This window comes from Eriocheir sinensis, chromosome 2 (genome assembly GCF_024679095.1).
Source record: "Eriocheir sinensis breed Jianghai 21 chromosome 2, ASM2467909v1, whole genome shotgun sequence".
NCBI classification, from domain to species: domain Eukaryota; kingdom Metazoa; phylum Arthropoda; class Malacostraca; order Decapoda; family Varunidae; genus Eriocheir; species Eriocheir sinensis.
In genome coordinates, this window is record NC_066510.1 from 26,923,207 (window position 1) to 26,944,562 (window position 21,356).

At 40.2% G+C, this 21,356-nt stretch overlaps 1 protein-coding gene across 1 annotated transcript; it reads left to right on the top strand.

The window, feature by feature from the left end:
* The first annotated feature begins 3,206 nt into the window (after positions 1-3,206).
* Positions 3,207-11,577, top strand: LOC127001978 (transcription factor A, mitochondrial-like). The gene is made up of 6 exons (XM_050867293.1): positions 3,207-3,352; positions 6,457-6,602; positions 7,186-7,288; positions 7,633-7,837; positions 9,275-9,399; positions 10,234-11,577. Exons 1-6 carry the CDS (start codon positions 3,282-3,284, stop codon positions 10,325-10,327), a joined length of 744 nt encoding a protein of 247 aa, XP_050723250.1. The 5' UTR covers positions 3,207-3,281; the 3' UTR covers positions 10,328-11,577.
* The last annotated feature ends 9,779 nt before the right edge of the window (positions 11,578-21,356 follow it).

The following is a 21,356-nucleotide window of genomic DNA, read 5'->3' on the forward strand; positions in this document are numbered from 1 at the left end:
TAAGAGGTTTAGAAGTAGATTAATCCTCTTCCATTTCCTCTTAAGCATATATTAATTTCCACATTTTTTTTTTTTTTAATGTGATTGCCAGTAGGAAATCCACAAGGGGCGTGCTATTGGCGATCTTGCCATCTTAACTTATTCTTGGTCATCCTCTCTTCGCTGTTTTGGGAAAACTTTTGCCATTGTCACTAGTCGGTGTGAAAGCTTAATAATATACGTATAATACATGTCTGACATAAACCTTTGCTTTATTAAATACCTTCCCATAGGATTCTGTCTTTTCTCTGTACTTTCATCAATTTCGGTTGTGGCGGAAGATTCCCGTAATGTTGGCAGATTTTGGGGGGTTATATGAGTGAGAGGTGAGGGGGGGAGGGGGGGAGCGTGGTGAGGATGCGCAAGTGGAGGATTTTTCTTTAAATAGGCATTTTTAGAGGCACTTTGAGGCCGATATAGAAAATATTGGGGGGAGCTATAGCCCCCCTAGCCCCCCCGAAATTACGGGCTTGCGGATGGACGGTTGTGTTCGGCAGGGCTTTCTTGTACTATCTCCCGCTCCCTCTCTGTTCATTGATAATGTTCTTTCCAAAATAATATAAGGCACAAATACTAAGTGTAAACAGATAAATTTAGACAACCAATTTTTCCTCACCAACACTGATTGATTGATTGATTGATAGTTTATTGTTACAGGTAAACAACAAGGGAGAAGGGAGGAACATGCCATCCCAACCCCCAGGCAGGACAGTGAGTGATTATACAACTATTAGTACATGTGTAGGTAGCACCATGAAACTAAAAAGATACAATGGAAGGAAGGAATGCACAACAAGGGAGGGGGGCGGTACCTGCCGGCTTCCCCCTGGACAATAAGAAAATAAAATGTGGGGACGGAGAACATTGCCCAAGCAGTAGATGGGAATGAATACAGAGATAGAGTAAATACTAGTCCTTAAAGTAGAATACTGCAGAGATCACAGCCTTGTATAGCACGGCAGTAGTTCAGGCTGCCACACACGGCATCACCACCTTGGTGCAAACTGAGGGTGTTCTTTGAGGATAGCAGGTAGGACATCATGGTTCAGGAGCCAACAAATTGTCTGGGGCAGGTCAAGGCAGTCCCGTGGCTTAAACTTAGCAATGAGAGGGCATTCCATGACGTAGTGATGCAGTGTGTGGCCCCTCGGCCTGGCACAGAGCGTGCAGCAGACACCAGGGGAGTTACTAACCTCCCAGTACGTAGTACCTAGCCTAGCCTAAGGCGCATTGCTACCACATCCTAAGGGGCACTGTGTCGCCCATAGGGATAAACACAGCGCTGGGAGTAACTGACATAGTGGAGGCTGCTGGCGCTGCCAGTGTCACAGCAGTGGCTGAGTTGGGTAGCAATGATATCACGTGAATAATGCCTAAGTTAATTCTTAACATAGCTAAGCGTATAGTCAGGGCCAGGGTCCACTATGTCATCCTGAAGGGCACGTCGAGCAAGGCAGTCTGCCTTCTCATTGAGCTGGATGCCCACATGGGAGGGCACCCATGTGAAGTGGGCCGTGGCACCTGCGGCCTCAAGGGCACGGACGGCAGTCAGGCACTTAGTTACAAGATCACAGTCTGTAGGGGAGGAGGACACAAGTTCATGTAATGCAGCCTGGCTATCGACAAACAAGTAGACATTTTCGTGTAAATAAGCTGCTACAGTGTGGAGAGCCTCAAGGATGGCATACAGCTCAGCCCGGGTCGAGGACAGGTACCCCGGCAGCCGCCTAGTAACCTCAATGTCAGTGTACTGGGTGCCAGTGGGTGGGGGAAGCGTAACCCCGGATAAACACGCCACAGCCCGACCTGCTGCCATCAACAGAGCCATCACAGTACACATGGACAGCCCGAACACGGGGGTACTTGGACAGTTTGACCATGAAATGATCCTGGAGGACATGGGGAAGCCAATCACGTTTATTAGGGAACAACACTGCAGCACGGGGAGGAAATAATCTCCCGCCTTCAGTAGTGCGCTGCAACACGATTGACTAAAAAATAACGAAGCCGACCGCCACGTACATCATCCACCTTAATATTGAATTCGCTAAGGTAGAAATGCACGCCTTTGGTATCTATAAGATTTGATACAATTTCTCCAAGTTTAGACTATACGTATAGGGTCTGTGTGGTTCGATATCTATGTAAACAACTAGCCTGATTTTAACCACCTTTGCATCAGCTTGACCTTTCGATGGCTTCGCTTCACGAGATAAACAAGATGAGCAACACATTTATTTATTTATTTGAATCATCATGGAATGTGCCCTGCTTGACATCTCTCAGAGAAGTGGAGTTTGTTTTTCCCTGTGCTCCGGCCACAGGGACAGGATGCATCGCTGTCCTCTATTGGAATATCTCCCATCACGCTCTCTACTCTTAATGGATCTCTACACCTTGGAGATAAATATATTCACCTCCTTTCCCTCCACCTTTTGCACCTCCTTGCTCTGCTCATCCGCCGCCCGCCAACCCGCGGCCCTTGCGCACAACGTTTTTACATTGCTTAACAAAATATTCCCCTAATAAGCCATAATCATGCAGTATTATATAATAGTGGCTGAAAATCAATGTAATGTGTCTTACTTGAACACAAAACTATGACTGAATAAATGATTATGACCCTTCCTGCCTTTTGAAGTAGAAGCTCACAGGCATCTGGGCCACCTTTGTCAGACTATCGTACTCGGAGCCTTATATTTACCGGTTTCTGACCCATAACTGTTGCCAAGAAGCACCAATAATTAATAATTTTAACGATAACTATATATGAAGGCAGTTATGGGGTCGAAGAGGCAGTTTTTGGGTTGGAAATCGGCAAACATCGGAGGCTGAGTACGACAATCCGGCAAAGTTATCGTACTCAGAGCCTCGTACTTACCGGTTTCTGGCCCATAGAAGCACCAATAATTAATCATTTTAACAATAACTATATATAAAGGCAGTTATTGGGGTTCAGGAGGCAGTTTTGGGCCGGAAATTGGCAAACAGGAAGCTGAGTACGACAATCCGGACACACTTCTCTTCAACATTGCCAGATTGTCGTTCTCAGCTTCTCATTTTTCCCGATTTCAGGCTAAAAAATGTCCCACCCACAAAACTAACGATACCTATTTATATTGATTGCTAGAAGTGTTAATTATAGAGGGTTTTGTGCAGTCATTATGCGTTAGAAATTGGAAAATCTAGTTTGGTGAGTACGATATCGTGGCATCCCTGGCTTCTCTTGTAAACATTGAAACATGGCGTTGGCTCGGCTGTGTGCAGGTTCCCTCCTCGCCAGGCCCTTCTTCAGACACGGGGAGGCTCCTGGGTGGGTACATAGCTCGCCTTTATTACGTGGAAGACTTGTGTAAATTTTTTGAAGCATATTATCTGTTGTGAATATATCTTCTGGCTACACATGATAACCGTTGATTCCCTTTTCAGGAGATACTTCATTGTTATTTTTGATTGACAGACTAATGGGTAAATGTGTGATTCAGCTCCGCCACCTCAAAATGCCATATACGCTTTTTTATATTGGTTAAAAGGGTTAAAAATACATGCTTTTTAACCTCTGGCACAGTGGTCTAATAGATTCCTCCCAGACCTCGTAACTTTTTCAACTGTTGCCTGAATAGAAGGTTTATGCCCTAGTTTTAGAGCTTGACTTTACATACCTTATTTCTAGGGTTGTCACCTTGATCTTAGAAAAATAAGGAATTCACTCCCCACTACGAAACTAATCTATTTTAAGGGACGGGTGGCAACTTAAAATTTCTGTAGCCTGCCCGGACTTGACAGCTGCTGCCCGCTGCTGCTGTATGGAGGAGGAAGCAGGGGGGGGGTTAAGTCGCGTACTGAATACATACTTCAGGACAACCCTTGACAAACACATAGTTTTACGGACTTGTTTAGAGATTGACCGAAAAATACTATCTCTACAGTTTTGAAATGCTGAATTTTACCAACTTCCCTATTCAGGCAGTCGAATACGGAATAAATGGCGTTCTATGTATGTTCAAAACGTAACGCATCATGTCGCTCTAAAATACGGAACGATTCCGTATTTTGAGGAATGGGTGACAACCCTTTCTGTCCCTACTCCACCTCTATCCCTGCATGACTGACAACCGCTGCCCGCTGCTGGTAGAGGAAGGGCGAAGGGGGAGAATGTTACGTCGCGTACTTTACACGTATTTTAGGACAACCCATGGCAAATACCGTACATAATTTTATGGACCGTTTTTTAGATTGGCTTTTTTTAATTTTAAATTTAAAATTTAAAAAATACTGTGTTTTATCTGCTTGATCATTCAGACAGCCAAATACAGAACAAATGGCGTTCCATATTGGTTAAAAACGGAATGTATCATTTCATTCTCCAATATGGAACGATTCCGTATGTTAAGGGATGGGTGGTCATCCTATTTATGTCCCAAAACCAGAGCATTCTAGACCAAATAGTTACTGAGTTATGGCCTGTCCAAATTGATAAAGCAGATTGGAGTAGAGTTGGGGGGGGGATACTCCCATTGCATCGGTACAAGCTGAAATCTTCCCTCCCTCCAACCCAACATTTAGCTCTGATAGGATGGAAGGGATCTGTGGCACAATCAGGCAGGAACATGTAGCCCTTTCAAAGATTCACTGAGATCTGGTGGGTTATCATTCCTGTGAACCATACTACTACCCTACTAGTTATAATGATAATAACAATACTACTACTACTACTACTACTACTACTACTACTACTACTACTACTACTACTACTACTACTACTACCAATAATAATAATAATAATAAAAGAAATAATAAACATACATAACAAATAAAAGAAATTGCAAACATTATCGTATTTGTATTTGTAAAAAAAAAAAAAAAAAAATGTGTGCCAAGCAGCGCCATATGGATTTGGTGGGTTAAAATTTTGCTTTCTTCCTTTATTATGTAGATTTAACAGATTTAACCTTTAATTGCAATGCTAGGAAATATCATGTGAATATTAAACAAGAAATAGGCATATATATATATATATATATATATATATATATATATATATATATATATATATATATATATATATATATATATATATATATATATATATATATATACGAGCCAATACGGTGACCGTCCAAGCTCACTTGAGCCTGGACGTTGCTGCCACAATACAACATTCGTCTTGGAAGACGCACAAGTATTTTTCATGGTATTTTTTAGGAAAAAAAGTGCGTCTTGTAAGCCGAAAAATACGGTAATTCTGGATATTGACCTTACTTTCTACATTTATCAAAAAATAACAGTCATCCAAGGAGTCTCTGCCACTCTTATCTCCCTACTACCTCCGCTAAAAATTACGAGCTAGCACAGGTGTCTTGTAGGTTGTTAGTCACAATGTTGTTGGCTTATAACATTGTATTTTACAATGATATGTCAATGGGAGAGATTAAATTGTAAATGTTCTGAGATAATCCTGTCACACTGGCAGATGAGACTTTTTTCTAGTAAATTTTCAAGTGTTTTCAATTCATCTAACTTTTCCTGTCGCGAATTGCTAATTTTCCAAATTTTTCTCGAACCTCCCTCTTTATAGCTAGTGTTTTTTCACCCATGCAGGAGTGTCTTATTGACCGTATTCCTGGTCCATTGCATATGCAATTGTGGTCATTTGCTGGTATTCCTAGATGATGCCATTATTAGAATAATGGATGTATATCATCGCCTGTCCAGGACCATGGGATGGTTAGCTTACAGAAAACCAAAAAAATAATTATGTGGATAGTCATGAAATGTGTTACACATGTCAAGTCATTTTTTAAGTGATGCACACATTTTGGTGACATCATTGAAGAAAGTTTGATGTTTTTAAAAGATTTTTAAAGAATTGTCACCGCACTGTGATAGCTACTACCAACTTGCTACTCTTGATACTGCTCACACAAAACAGACTTATATATGGGTAAATTTTTTTAGGGGCATATAATGAATTAAAGGTAAACTTTAACAACTATTGAAGTAATAATCAAATTAATAAAGATATTAATGGTCTAATTTTTTTTAAGCATTTTTTTGTGAATGGGTCAGTAATCTTTGACAAACGATGATACAAGAGGCTATTGGGAATACCCAACTATACATTCACGACATACATCTAAGTAGTACAGATTGTATCAATGCCAACATCTTTCACAAAAATGATACTGGTAATGATTTGAAAATATCAGTACTACTCTGCCAGTTTTTTGATAGACAGAATCAGAATGTCATTGTTTAGCTAAACATATGTAAATAATAAACTTTTAACTCGATATTAATCAGCTACCAGAGTAACATTAGTAAGGGAAGCCATAATTTTAGGTAAAGAACTGGTCAAAGATTATTTGGTATATACTACACTTCTTTTCTAAGGGGGTAAAAGTTTTGCCTTTGCAGATTGTTGTCAGTGGCATTCAAGCAAACAGTGGCAGAGCAACTTGGCCTGCCCGAACCCCCCAAGCGTCCTCTCACCCCTCATGTCCGATATATAAAGGAACAGCTTGAGGAAAACATGAAACGATTTCCAACGCTGTCAAGTCAAGGTACTTAATTCAGTGTATTTGCATGCACATCATACCCAGAATTGGAGTGGTAACTCATTTACATGCTCTGGATGAATTAGGGTCTCCAGACAAATCCTTTCAATCATATTATATGAAAAACTCTTACACTGGTTAACTATCTCATATTTAAAACATAAATCTGAAAATAGAGAATTCAGATTTTTTTGAGCAGACATTGAGGGCAGTATTCTCAGACACTTCTGCCTCACACATCAACAATTTTCAAAGGCCAAAGAGGAAAGCAGTCAGGTATTTTACAGTTGTACAATATACTCATTCAGAAAACATAGTACTCATCACCACAACACACCAATATTAACAATTATACTTGATTCACTTCCCTCCCCTGCACACTTGGCTCCCCTTCCCCCAACAGCAGTGTTTAAGAATATGGCCCTGACACTCCTACATCTGTAAGACAGACAGCATAGGAAGAGAGTATATGATTTCCTGTTTTTATACCTACTATAACAAGGTTTACAGTATTTTGTCTATTTCCTGGATGTGAAAGTGCCAAACTTATTTTCAGCCCCACAAACAAAAATGTTTCATTATTTTTCAGAGGTGTTTATCAAAACATTGGATATCTGGAAATCTCTCAGTACGCTGGAGAAGAGTAAATGGACAACAGAATACGGAAGAGAAAAAGAAATCTATGATGTAAAGTAAGTTTGACGCTGTGCATTGAAAGATGATGAAGAACATAAAGCCTATAAAATAGGATGGGGTGAAAAATGCTTTCTGAAATTGTAGGACAATAGAAACTGATTGTGACTGAGATGATGAAATGTTTTGATTGTCTGGTTGAAACAAATTTTAAGTAGAACATTGTTGATTGATATTTTGTAACCCATCAATTTTAGACCTGTTTCTATAAATGTTGAAGATACATAAGTCACTCTCATTGATATATTTTTAATTTGCTTATCATGAGTGCTGATGCTGAGAGTTAGCTATTGATGAATTAAGGAAAGCACACTTTGAAAAGCATTACTTTTTTTTTTTTCAGCTATAAAGCGTACATGGAAAAACTCAGTCCTTCTCAAGTGGAAAACATAAAGAAGCTGAAGAAGAAACGCTCTGAGGACAAAACAAAGCGTCAGGTGAGACGTGACAAAAAGAAAGAAAGCGAGCTACTGGGCAAACCCAAGTACCCAGGCAATGCCTTCCTACTGTATGTGTCCAGCCTTGACCGAGGAGAAGCAAGTGCCAAGGTATGTGCCCATGGTACTCTCTTAAGTATGATTTTCATGAATTTGAAATTTAGTGTTTTGCCACGCCAGATAATTACAGTGGCTGTTTGCTATAACTTTGTGTAATGAAACATACTATACTATAAGCTTGTTTACTTAAGAAAATACATAGTAATGTACCAGAGTTAGGGGAAAGCATTTGTGATATCACTGATATGACTGGTAAAATAGATATTGATATGGATGATACATGAAACTGTTCCAGGTATTGATAAAAGCCAAAGGGATTCAAAGTGTCGATTCACTTCCCTCCCCTGCACACTTAGGACTGCAAAATGAATTGGCTACATGTTCATAAAGGTTGCCAGCAATTGAGTACTTTAAAATCTAAGACTTTCAGGGAGCTCCCATGGATAGCACATGTGAGGTGGAAGTATAAGATAAACTTACAGGCAAAAGAGAGTGAAAATTGAAAACTGGTCGGGGTTGTAAGAAATAAGGGTCATAGGCATGATTAAAAGACATTTTCTAGCTTCCACCAAGAAGGAATTTACAAAAAGCATATGAAGCACCCAAGATAAATAAAAATAAATGTAAATAAATAAATAAATATAATTGAAAATATTTGTCATGTTTATATGAGGCGTATAGTGTAAAAGGGGCAACCTGCCCTTTTTATAGTTTTGAGAAAATCACGTTTAAAGAAAAGTTTTGAAAATGGTCTGTAACTGCTATTTATTGGTGGATTTCAGCATTTTATGTGATAATGAAAAGCTTAAAACAAAAGCCATTTGATTACATAAAGAAAATTACCATGATAGCAAGAATTAGCCTTCCTTTCATGGTGAAAACATAGATTGTTTGAGCTACATGTTTAAAAATTCCTGGTTTTGTGACACTTTCTTTTTGTATTTGATTATTTTTGGATTGGCTTTGATGTTTTTAGTCACTAAAGATAACTTTCTTCAAGGGATATTTGATTATGTAAAAGAAAAATAACCCAAAGCTTAAAAAATAGAACCTCATTCTATAGGTCTAATAAAAAAAAATGGTCAGTTTCCCTCCATGGTTTGTGTTGAAAATATAGGTACAGAAGGATGCTGACTGCGTGATGTCACAGCCACGGGAGTATAGTACAATTACTACTTTGGCTAAGCCGCTCGCCGCTTTTAAAGAGACTGCCACACACTACACACCCCATGCCGGGCGAGTTTGACAGAAAAATCATGCAACTTTAGCCTTATGAATTATCCCCTTTAAGGTCGCCTTTTCCTTAGCTTGCCTCACCACATGATGCGGCAAGAATTCAGCCATCAGAAGCTGCCAAAAACTCAATACCACCCGATTTGGTTTGGTCGCCCCTTTTGCACTATACGCCTCATATGACAAAATAAGCTTTTAGTACAACCTCTGTTTAATCTTACACTGTATAGTGTTAATTGCTCATCTTTCATCCAGGAGTTTGTGACTGCAGCAGCCACAAACTGGCATAAGCTGCCAGAGCAAACACAGAAAGTTTACCGTGATAAGGCCAAAAAGCTGCTTGAGGAGTATCAGCAGCAGTTACTTCAGTGGGAAAATAAGTGAGTAATATGCATCTACAATTTTGGTTGTAATTTGAAGCTAAATGTTCTAAAATGAAACCTATTGAATATATTTGGTATTATGTACCTTCTGAGACACTTGAATTCATATTTATAGGTCTCTGCTGTACTCCAACTCCCCTATGTTGTATCAATCTTTCATGCAAGAATTAATCAGAATCACTTGTACACTCTGGAACAGCCTTGCTTGGTACAATAATTTTGTAAACTTTGATTATTTCGGATTTTCTGTTATTCTGGATAAGGTCTCTCCCCCAAGTAGTCCAATTTACAAAGGGTTTGCTGTACTTATATTTTCTTTTTACAAGTGTAGCCGTACTCTCTCTCTTGAACCCAGGCAGGAGGTTTGTATCTTCTAGATATTTAAATTTTAAACTTTCCTTCCATCTGTGATATCTTCTTCAAATCCCCTTGAACACTGTTGTAGTCCTGAAGATTGTGGGGTTTAAGAGCAATTTAATGTTTTTGTGTGAATCATATGAAAAGTCAGGTGCATGATAACAGTTTTAGAAGAAATGAACTGCTGACGCCTGTAATTATTCCTTTATCTTGTCTAGGCTTGTGCCCTTGAACTGCTTTGCTTACTTTTCTTACAGCAGATCAGTTGATATCAATACCTTGTTTTAGTGAATGAAAGCTGTTATGCAAAGAAGTAATATATTATTCAACTTATGTGACATTGATTTGTATTCATTCAATTATGATACAGTTATACTGTAGATTATCAGCCATCTCAATTGCTGTATAATTTTGTACATAAGTGTAGCTACTTTTTTCCCATTCTTGTAATATTTACTATTCTAATGTTTTCAGAATGGTGAAGCAAGGCAGAATAGATCTTGTGCGGGTCAACCAGCTTGGAGGGGAACTAAAAGACACCCTTCGAGGACGCAAACAGAAGAATTAGGGACGCGCCGCGGGTGGTGGTGAAGGGAAGTTGGATGCATCTGGGCTGTCATTGGGAAAGAAGGGAAAGAGCACAAAAACAAACAATGACAAGAACAACGACAAAAGAAAGGAAGGCAGTGTTTCAGCCATAAGGAAAAGAGGGAAAAATGTAACATCTCAGAAAAGAGTAAGAAAAAAGGAAGATTTGGTGTCATCTAAATCTTTAGCTCAGTTGACAGCCCATCCAATTTACATTAAAAGGTCAGAAAAGCTGAATGATGATGAGAAACATCTAACTAGGTTAGCTTCTGGTAATGTAAAGGAAGGTGGAACAAATGTTTCAGAGAACAACAGCTATAAACTTGAGGATAATATGTCTTCTAATGTATTTCCCACACTGTCACCTGAAAAAACATTGTTGAAGTTGTTTTACATGGACATTTCACAGTTAGATATAACTAAGTATCCTAACCAGTCCTGCTGGTTGAAGTCACTTAGTGATTCTAAAAGATTTTATCTTTGCCTAACTGAAACAAAAATGGATAATCCTGAATTATTATATGAAGAAATGTTGAAAACTGATCATGATAGTTCTGAAGAAGAAATCTCAATATCTTTAGGGAAAGAATGTGGATTTTCTATGGAAAAACAAAAGAATTCATTGGTTGATGAAAATAAAGACCAGTCACAAATCAGCCTACTTGGTGCACAGTTGCCTCCCCATGCAGGCATTTGTTCCAGTGGCTCTCTGCATCCCAGTGTGATAAGACAATTCCCAGAGGCTCTCTCGACCTTGGCCCACTTCCCTGCTGCCTTCATTAGTGATGAAGGTAAACACTTTAATTCAGAGTGCCTGGATAACAATGTCAGTTGTCTTTTTAGTGCAGAGATAGTGCATGACTCTAATTCTAAGCCAAAGGTCTGTAGTAATGGAGATTCTACAGTAAAAGTCAAGAAATTAGCTGTGAATGATGAGGACTATACATATATAGAAAACATTGCTTCTTTTAAAAAAGGTTTATATTCGCATATGGCATATCAACCTGTAATTAAATTACATGTAAATAATGACAAACTATGGTGGAAAGAAATAGGTTTCTTGCATGTATATAATATTACCATAGTAGGCATTTTTTTATACTTTTTGGTAACATGATTGTATGTTTACATATAAACTGCTAAGAGTCCACCACATTGGCATTAGAAAATGTGGGTAATTGATGATGATAATGAAGGGAACCTTGTACTTTAATACATTTTTTATTGAATGATGAGGCTGATCATTTTCACAAAAAGTGCATGAACAATTAATTTAATTGCTCAGTATTGTGTCAAAAACATTATTATTATTATTATTATTATTATTATTTTCTTTTTATTTATTTATTTGTAAAAAATAACATGACCAATCCCAACTAACCTTCATACCTTTTGGATCACTCACAGGTCTGGCTGATGAGATCTCATTGTAAGTACTTTTGTATTATTATTTACCAGAGTTAAATAAACTGTACAATTGTATTTTCAAAATTGGTAAGAATGAGCTCCTTTGGGTACATTTACTGAATTAATGTACATTCACAGATTTTGCTGAATCAGCAGTCAACTTCAACACCATTCAGAATTTCCCATCACCGCTTCTGTGACTGGACGCATTTCTGTGGGTACGGATTCGATGTCCAGCAGCGGAAAGTTTATTTAACCCCTAGACAGCGGTGGAACTATATATAGATGGTCCAAAATTCAGTCAAAAGTTGCGGCGTGACTATATTTAGATGCCTCTCGAAAAAGAACTCCCTGTTTTTGCAAGCAGAGACTACATGTAGTCGGTAACGTTTGAATACGTACTTTAGACCCTGAAAAATTACGTGACAACGTTTTTGTGCACGTGGTTATGAGAATTAGTCACGTATACACTAAGCAATGTCTCAGTGAGCCAGGGTGCTGGGTGAAGAGCAGAATGATTTCCATGTGGACAGGAGAGCAAAGGACTGAGCAGAGGAATGAGTTGATTGAAAGTAAAAAGAGGGAAGGAGGAAAACTGTACTTAGGATTTCTAGACATAGGCTGCGTGCACAACTCATCAAGTTCAAGTTCGGGGTTGAGTTGGAGGGAAAACAAACCGCGCTTCTTCTACTTTTGATCTGTTCTGCGTTGGTGCCGCAAGACAGACTTTCTGCCAAAATGCCATCCACTTTTACAGTGCTGGGGTGCAGCAATAAAGCGAACAAGTTCCCCGACAAGTCGTTTTACAGACTACCAGCTACCTCCAACCCAATAATAACCCCGTTGTGATGGTAAACAGTTACTCTTGTGCACGCCACCTATAGAGAAGGCTTGTGGCAGAGTAAATAGAGACATACTGTGTAGAGTACTAGGAAAGATTGGGCTGAATGACAAGATTGTTAACATTGTGAGAAGCATGTATGTTGGTACGAAAGCAAGGTACAGGGTAGGGAATCTAGAGACAGGCTGGGAGAGGAGTGAGGCAAGGATGTATATTATCCCCAACACTGTTTAGTCTGTAGCCTACACAGGAATTAGCAGTCAGGATGAGAAGAATGAATGCAGGGTTGAGAGTTTGAGAGGACAAGATTTATGTGCTATTGTATGTGAATGATGTGGTGGTTATGAGTGAATCTGCTGAAGAACTACAATGTCTATTAGATGTGATTGGGGGATATGGAAGAGATTTTAGGGTGAGATTTAGTATTGAGAAGAGCAAGATAATGATAGTAAATTGGTCAGAGGATGATAGAGATGGCACCTGGAAACTGGAAGGGATCGAATTAAAACACCCAAGAATACAAGTACTACCTAGGGGTGTGGATGAACATGAATGGATGTGACAGGGCAAAGAGTGAAGTTATCAGCATGACAATTTGACAAATCAGTGGGTAGGCTGTCTAGGGAGTACAGCAAGAATGAGAGCAAGTAAATATGTAGTACTAGTAAAGAAGTGTGGAAGTTTGGGTGTCCCGAGTATAATGTATGGAATGGATGTGATTGCATGGACTGAAAGTGAGACTGAAAAACTAGAAGGCCAGAAAAAGGTAGCTATTGAATGGCACTTAATGCACCAAGGTTTGCAGCTGTAGAGGCTCTTAAAAGTGACATGGGATGGAGTAGTTTTAGGGAAAGACACATGAAAGCAACATTGAATTATAAAGTGAGATTGGGGTGAATGAAGGACACAAGACTAGCACGAAAGGTATACTTGTAGAATGTAAGAGATAGCAAATTGGCGAATGATAGACAGGAATATTATGCTAGGTAGGTAGGTGTATCGACCCTTTGAAGATATAGGCAGAATGTGTTTGAATGGAGAATAACAAACAGAAATGGAGAGGGGTTTGAGTGGGATGTAAGAAAGTGGAAGAATGTGATAGATATGGCAGTAAAGGATGAGGGATTGAACAAGTGGAAGAATGTGATAGATATGGCAGTAAAGGATGAGGGATTGAACAAGTGGAAGAATGTGATAGATATGGCAGTAAAGGATGATGGATTGAACAAGTGGAAGAATGTGATAGATATGGCAGTAAAGGATGAGGGATTAAACAAGTGGAAGAATGAAATGGAGAAAAAGGAAATCCTCGACTGGTATAAGAAGAAAAAGGGGACAATTCACAGCTTCACCCAACCATCGATATTTTCTCAAGTGGTTCATGTTTTTTTCTGGTGATAAATGTAGTGAATTGCACGATTTTGTACCTCATTTCCGTCGCAAATGTTCACGTTTCGAGTTATGCCTCTTTTCAAGTTCTGCTGGAATGTGAGAAGTGTGGCAGAGAGAGAGAGAACGAAGATGGTGGAAGTTATTCTGAGTGAGATGATTGATTGATTGATAGTTTATTGTTGCAGGTAAACAACAAGGGAGAAGGGAGGAACATGCCATCCCAAGACGTGAAATGAATGTGCCTGCTGAGAGGACTGATAGGGGGTAGATGGCATGCTGCTGCTGGGGCTGAATTGAGAGACGAACGGACGAGTGATTGAGGCAGTGGTAGAGTTCTTGGAAGAAATATGTGGCGTGCAAGATGTAGGGAATAGTATTTTGTCCCATTTACGTAGGATTTGTCTGTTCTGCATGTTTGTTTTCTTCTTCTGGAGTGTTTTAGGGGTTAGTTAGGCCCCTTGTTGTACAGTCAACAATAAACTATTTCTACTTTCTATTCACAGGAGCTCCCGTTATAAAGGTGTGAAATCCCAAGTCATCTGTGACATCAAGATCATTATTGTTGCAGGTAAACAACAAGGGAGAAGGGAGGAACATGCCATCCCAACCCCCAGGCAGGACAGAGTGTGATTATACAACTATTAATACACGTGTAGGTAAAAGAATTAAAAAAAAAGAAAGCGGTCGGAAGGAAAGAAAGCAAAGGGTTCTTTTGACCTGTTCCGCTTTGTATCGCTTCTTAGGTCCTCCTTCTCAACACTTCTGTGCTTCACACCATGCACTTAGTTACTTCACAGTGCACACTTATACACTTCATCCTGAACTGATGTGATTTTCTGTTCTTTTCTCTGCTTTTCTATGCCCTTTTGTTAGTTTCCACTATTACACTTTTCTTTTCACTCCACTTTCATTGTACAGTTCTTTTTTCCCACGGTTTGGCTTTCTTTTCACAGGAGCTCCAGTTATAAAGGCAAGGCCAAGACGACCACAGGAGGTGCCGTTGTAAAGGCAATACCTCCGACCATCACATCACATCTGAAATACCCGTGACATCAAGATCAAGTAAACAAACCTGGCCTAACCTGCCTCCTATAACACTACAGAAGTTGAGAGCTGGAAACTAAGATAAATAAATGATAACAAGGGAGGAGGATAAAGGAGATAAACCTAAAAGCAGCGATTCAAAGTGCTAGAGGTGTTAAGGAGACTTCTACACCCTGGGCCAAGGCACGGTGTTGTCCTGTGGGGCTCTCCTCACAGGGTCATGGTCGAGCAATATCCCCGGGGCCATTGACAGAGTGGACGCTGGGCGCCGAGTGAAGGGTGCTCGAAGGGGTGACTTATGTGCCTGAGTGCCTACCCGGCGGCCCTCACACCCCCTGCCCCTCCCCCTCACACCCCTGCCCCTCCATGGCCCTGCGGCGGCTGTCCCTGGTCCACAGTCACCTGCAGGCTGCTGTCAGTGTGCGAGCAGCGAGCTGGAAAAACAGGTAAGGGCTCTGTTGTGTTTGGTTAATCCAGCTAACTACTGCTTCTAATATACCGAAAAAAAATAGCATGCAGAGTGCATAGGATACTTCATTTGCTCCACACTTTCACTGAAAATTTTTATTTTTTATTTCTAGGCCAATCATTATTATTTAATTATATGTTAATTGGGGTTGTTCCGAGATGGGTATGGGTAAAGATTCGTTTTAGGACCGTGCCAGTATCTCATTATCTACCTTATGAAACATCACTATCTCTTCATATATCTTTTCTACAAACCATCAGCAGTCATGGAAACACTTTGAAAATCCATTTCAAGGACTTTTTTTTTACTCGTAAAAATAGGGAATAATGTTTATGAAAGCGCGTCGCCTCCTCTGGCGGCGGCCGCGGCGACGCTGCAGCCGCCGCAGCCACAAAATAGCTCGCAGAGGGTTTAGGGTCGGGGAGCATATTTAAACTACTCCAACTGAACTTTATGACCTGCGGGCTGCGGCCCCCTCGACCCCCCTTCTAACCAGGGAGGCTACACCCCCCCTGGACCCCCCCCCATATATATATATGTGACTTATTTCAGCGAGGAGGTATTTCTCGCAACACTGGCTGCACCGTTGCCAGAGGAGGCGACGCGCTTCCGTAAACATTATCCCCTATTTTCAAGAGTAAAAAAAAAGTCCTTGCATTGGATTTTCAAAGCATTTCCATGACTGTTGAAGGTTTGTAGAAAAGATATATGAAGAGCTACTGATGTTTCATAAGGTAGGTAATGAGATACTGGCACGGTCCTAAAACGAATCTTAACCTGGGTATGTGCAATTTGCAGCGGAATTCGAAGAATAGTTTTTCAGTTTTTTAATTTTTTGCAGATTTTCCACCCTTAAAAAAAATTGGAACTAGTTGTAAATTTTTTATCCAATTTACATGATTTTCTAACACCAGCAGATTATTAGCAGAATATGAATACTTTTCCCTTGTATTCGAATGGGAATGAGAGTACTTTGATCTCTGTCAATACCTTATTCTAATACAAATACGAATAGGATCCACCCAAATGTGGTATTTGAATTCGAATACCGAATACAAATACTCCATCCCTGCAAATGACAGGGCCCCTGTGGAGGCCCAAGTCATATTGACAGACATAATTTAATTCACGACTCACAGCATGGGTTTATTATAGGTAAGTCGTGCCTTACTAATCTTTTATCCTTTTACAATAGAGTATATGAGGCAGCTGACAATGATGAGAGCTATGATGTAGTTTATCCTGATTTTAGTAAGGCCTTCGATAAGGTACCTCACCAGAGACTGTTGAATAAAGTCAGGACTCATGGGATAAGAGGGAATGTATTTGATTGGATTAAGGCGTGGATTAGCGACAGGAAACAGAGGCTTACCATTAACGGCAAAAAATCTGAATGGGGTAATGTTACCAGTGGGGCTCCTCAAGGTTCAGTTTTAGGCTTGCTTTTATTCCTTATCTACATCAGTGACATAGACAATGAGATAACTAGTTACATAGGTAAATTTGCAGATGACACCAAAATAGGACGCACTATTAGGACAGGGGAGGATGCTAGAGCACTGCAGGAGGATCAACACAAACCGTCAGCTTGGTCAGAGAAATGGCAGATGAATTTTAACATCACCAAGTGTAATCGTACTTAGTGTAGGAACACGCAACCCATTACATGGGTATAGTTTAGACTCCACAGTGACAGACAGATCAGAGTGTGAAAGGGATTTGGGAGTGTTAGTGAACTCTGACCTAAAACTAAGGAAGCAATTTATTAGTGCAAGGAATAGGGCTAACATGGTATTAGGCTTTATTAACAGGACGGTAACCAACAGGAGTGCAGAGGTCATCCTCAGACTCTATTTAGCATTAGTTAGGCCACACTTAGATTATGCTGTCCAGTTTTGGTGCCCACACTAAAGAATGGACATCAACTTGCTAGAATCAGTTCAGAGGAGGATGACCAAGATGATTCAGGGGCTGAGGAACCTCCCATATCAAAATAGGCTGAAACATCTAAACTTACATTCACTAGAAAGACGAAGAGTGCGGGGAGATCTGATAGAAGTATTCAAATGGGTCAAGGGTTACAACAAAGGTGATATAAGTAAAGTACTGAGAATTAGTCAGCAGGATAGAACATGCAGTAATGGATTTAAATTAGAAAAGTATAGATTTAGGAGAGATATAGGCAAGAATTGGTTTCGTAATAGGGTGGTGGGGGAATGGAATAGACTCAGCAATCACATAGTTAGTGCAGGGACAATAGCTTGTTTTAAGAGTAGACTGGATAACTACATGGACAAGGATGACAGGTGGCAGTGAGGTGTGGGTGCAGTAAGGAGACAGGGTACTGGAGCGTACGCCCGTACCGAAGGTAAACGAGGATCAAGCCTCTACCTGTAACCCCTGAAACTACACCTCACCCATCGTGAGTAGTGGGGAGGATTCTGGAGTTGCCCTGTGTAGGCCACTCGGCCTCTTGCAGTTTCCCTATGTTCTTATATTCTTATGTCATCTGTTAAATAGTTGATTGTCAGATAAGTAGTAATGCATAGGTTTATCATCCAATAGCTGTTTATTAAAAACAAATTCTTTATTTTCAGGAGTGAAAAGCCACCCGGGGAGCACAAACCAATATGTCCCGGTAATGCATTCACACTTTTCCTTGAGACACAACCAAGAGAGAACAAGAGCCTTAAGGTATCAACTTTAAAAATTCTATGTTAAGTGCACAGTAAAATGTTATATCATTTGACTATGGTAGAGATTATTGACTTGGTTGTACATGTGCCTTAGAAAGCAGGGATGCTGCATCATGGATAGTGGGAGAACATGAATGTGTGAAGAGTGCTACAGTAAAGGAATAGTATGTGTGTAGAAGTACACAGGACCCTGTCAGAACTGTAGCACATTGAGCTTTCATCATATGGCAACTTTTCCTTCACTGAAATCTACTGTTAGGCAAACTGGGATCTGTTTTTCAGTGTATAAAGTTGCAGTGTAGCCTTGCAACCCTGTGAATGCAGTACCCTCCCAAGTGTCCCTATGTTTTCACCTCTTTGTTCTGCTACTGGTGTGCATGTGTTCCTTCATTACATTTCATTATTAGTTTTCTTTTACTTTGGTCATTGGATTATTTTGCTAATGCAGCTTTCTCTTTTTTTTAGAAGTTTGTACATGAAGCAGCATGTAAGTGGAATTCATTACCGCAAGAAGAAAAGATAGCATTTCAGCAGCAAGCAATAGATCTTGAAAAAAGGTATCATGATGAAATCTCAACATGGGAAAAGAGGTGAGCTTTTCACACTTCTTTAAAGTCATTGCTATTATGTAAACAATGGTTAGCAGTTTTCATTAGAGATATTCATGGCACTACACCATTTTGTTCTTTGTTTTGTAATATGTCTTCCTGCAGTTGGATCCTTTACTATGTAATCCAGCTCATTAATGGCTATTGTTGTGTGCCTCACTTTATACATCAGCAAGCATTGAGTGTCTCATGACTTTATGACCATTAGTAACAAGTATGGGGTGGCATAGTAGGAACTTTATTGTGGCAGCTGGGTAAACCCAGGTAGTTGTGGGGTCCTGCAGGATGGGAGAGTAGACATAAATAGGGGGCTGAGGCTCTGACAGGTTATGTACTAATACTTCAAAATATTTCCATCAATTCAACTCAGGATATCCCAGGGTGCTAAAGGTGTTTATGTATCATTACCATCATAATCATCATACTGAATAATCCACTGCAGGATAAAGGCCATTTTCAACATCTTCCACATGTATGATGTTGGTGTACCGGTATTCCATTTTGCTTGGCCAAATTCAGCAATTTCATCTCCACCTTATTCTGTTACTCATGACTTACAATTTATGGGTTACCACTCTGTTACTTTGGTTTTCCATCTTTTATCAGTTTTACACATGTGACTTGGCCAAGTCCACTTCTTACTCTTTATAGTCAGTGGAATATCTTCAACCTTTGTCTGTTTCCTACTCCATGTACTTCTCTTCCCTTCTCTCCATGTCATACCCAGCATTGTTATCTCCATTTCTCTTTCCATGCTTCTTATCTTTTTCTCTAGATTCTTTCTTTTTGTAAGGCACCAAGTTTCAGAATTGGATGTTAGGACTTGCAGGACACACTGATTATATGTCGTTTTCTTCAGGGAAAATGGCATGTTGCTTTTTTTTTATAAAACAGTCATACTCTTATCTCAGTTCACAAGCTTAATTCTTCATGGACTTTTGCTCGCAAACCAAAAAATTTGTAAACCAAAACAAACATACACTGCAGTGCTGAAAACACAAAGATCGCACACTAGAGCACAAACATAAGTGGACACGAGTGTGCAGGTGCCACCTCTGCAAGTGTACAATGCGGACTGAGACCCCATTCCCATTGTTTTCCGTTCTGAGCCCCTCTTGTCTTGTGGCTAACAAAGGGAATCCATGCTTGCATCTTCAACTTATATAAACAGAATGTTCATTCACCAAGTCACCGCTCGTAAACCAAGGCATTTATAGTGAAATTATTTTGCTCGTAAATCAAAACACTACTAAAGTAAGGCACTCATAAACTGAGGTATTACTGTACTATGTTTATTGTAAGTGATCCATCAGATTTTATTATTATTATTATCATTATGATAAGCTACCAAAGCCTCCCTCCAGGGTGCAGTTACAACAAGTTCAACCACACAAAATACCAAAAGGTACTGGAGAGAAGCAAAGGTAATGAATAGTTAAGAAACTGGCCAGTCAAAGCCAAAAGGAGGAAAAATAAAATTACGGTTTCAAAAAGACATTCACATGAGACTTAAATGTAGAAATGTCTGCAGAAAGGACAATCTCATTGGGTAACTGATTCCATAAATTTGTCAACGACGGAAGAAAACATTGTGAGAATTGTGTCGTACAAAAATTTATTGGATTAAAAGTAAGATCATTTTGAGTAAGAGCAAACCTTGTGACCTGGGCAGGTCTGAAAGGATCAGGCACAGCCACTCCACCCAGAGGCCTACCTGAACACGCTGGACAATCAGTTTAGTTACAAGAAAGGGCACGGCTCTGAGATGTGTGTGTGGACGTTGAAGAATATCATTGAGTACTACACTTCCAGGGGCTCACCTGTCTACCTTTGCTTCCTTGACGCCAGCAAGGCCTTTGACTGAGTGAACTACTGGAAGCTGTACAATAAACTGCTTGTAAGGGGAACTCCTGGGTACATTGTCAAGCTCCTAATGTACTGGTACACTACCCAAGTATTTGCTGTAAAATGGGGGGCTTCCACTTCGCTGCCATTTAAGACAGTCAATTGTATTCGCCAGGGAGGGATCCTGTCTCCCTACCTGTACAACGTCTACTCAGATGATCTCACTGCCGCTCTGTGTGACACAGGCACAGGCTGCCAACAGAGTGCATGGTAGTGCCGCCGCCACACTCCAGGGTGGACTACCAGACATCAGCATGGCTAAGTGGGAGTGCATTTACATTTGTGGATTGATTCACATACCTGGGCCATGTCATCAACAGGGAACGGACCGATGATGATAACATCAAGAAGCAGACCACCAAGCTCACAGTCATCGGCAACATGCTGCTGAGGAAATTCTCCTGCAGCACGGAGGTGAAGTTGGAGTTATTCAGGAGCCACTGTTACTCTCTCTACTGCGACTCACTGTGGTCGCTGTATAGGGCTGCCTCCATGAACAATTTTAAAGTCTGTCATAATGACATCAAGCGGCTTCTGGGGCTTCCTAGATGGACTAGCTCATCTGTGGCCTTCACTGGGCACGGGATGAACTGTGGCTGTGCTGCGACGCCACGCTGCATACAGTATGAAGAGTAGAGTGGAACAAT

What these genes read in the sequence shown, in the direction of transcription:
- LOC127001978 (XM_050867293.1), top strand. Translation starts at nt 3,282, where the DNA reads ATGGCGTTGGCTCGGCTGTGTGCAGGTTCCCTCCTCGCCAGGCCCTTC. An exon ending in AGACACGGGGAGGCTCCTGG is followed by an intron (nt 3,353 to 6,456) that starts GTGGGTACATAG and finishes TTGCCTTTGCAG; the next exon opens with ATTGTTGTCAGTGGCATTCA. An exon ending in AAAGAAATCTATGATGTAAA is followed by an intron (nt 7,289 to 7,632) that starts GTAAGTTTGACG and finishes TTTTTTTTTCAG; the next exon opens with CTATAAAGCGTACATGGAAA.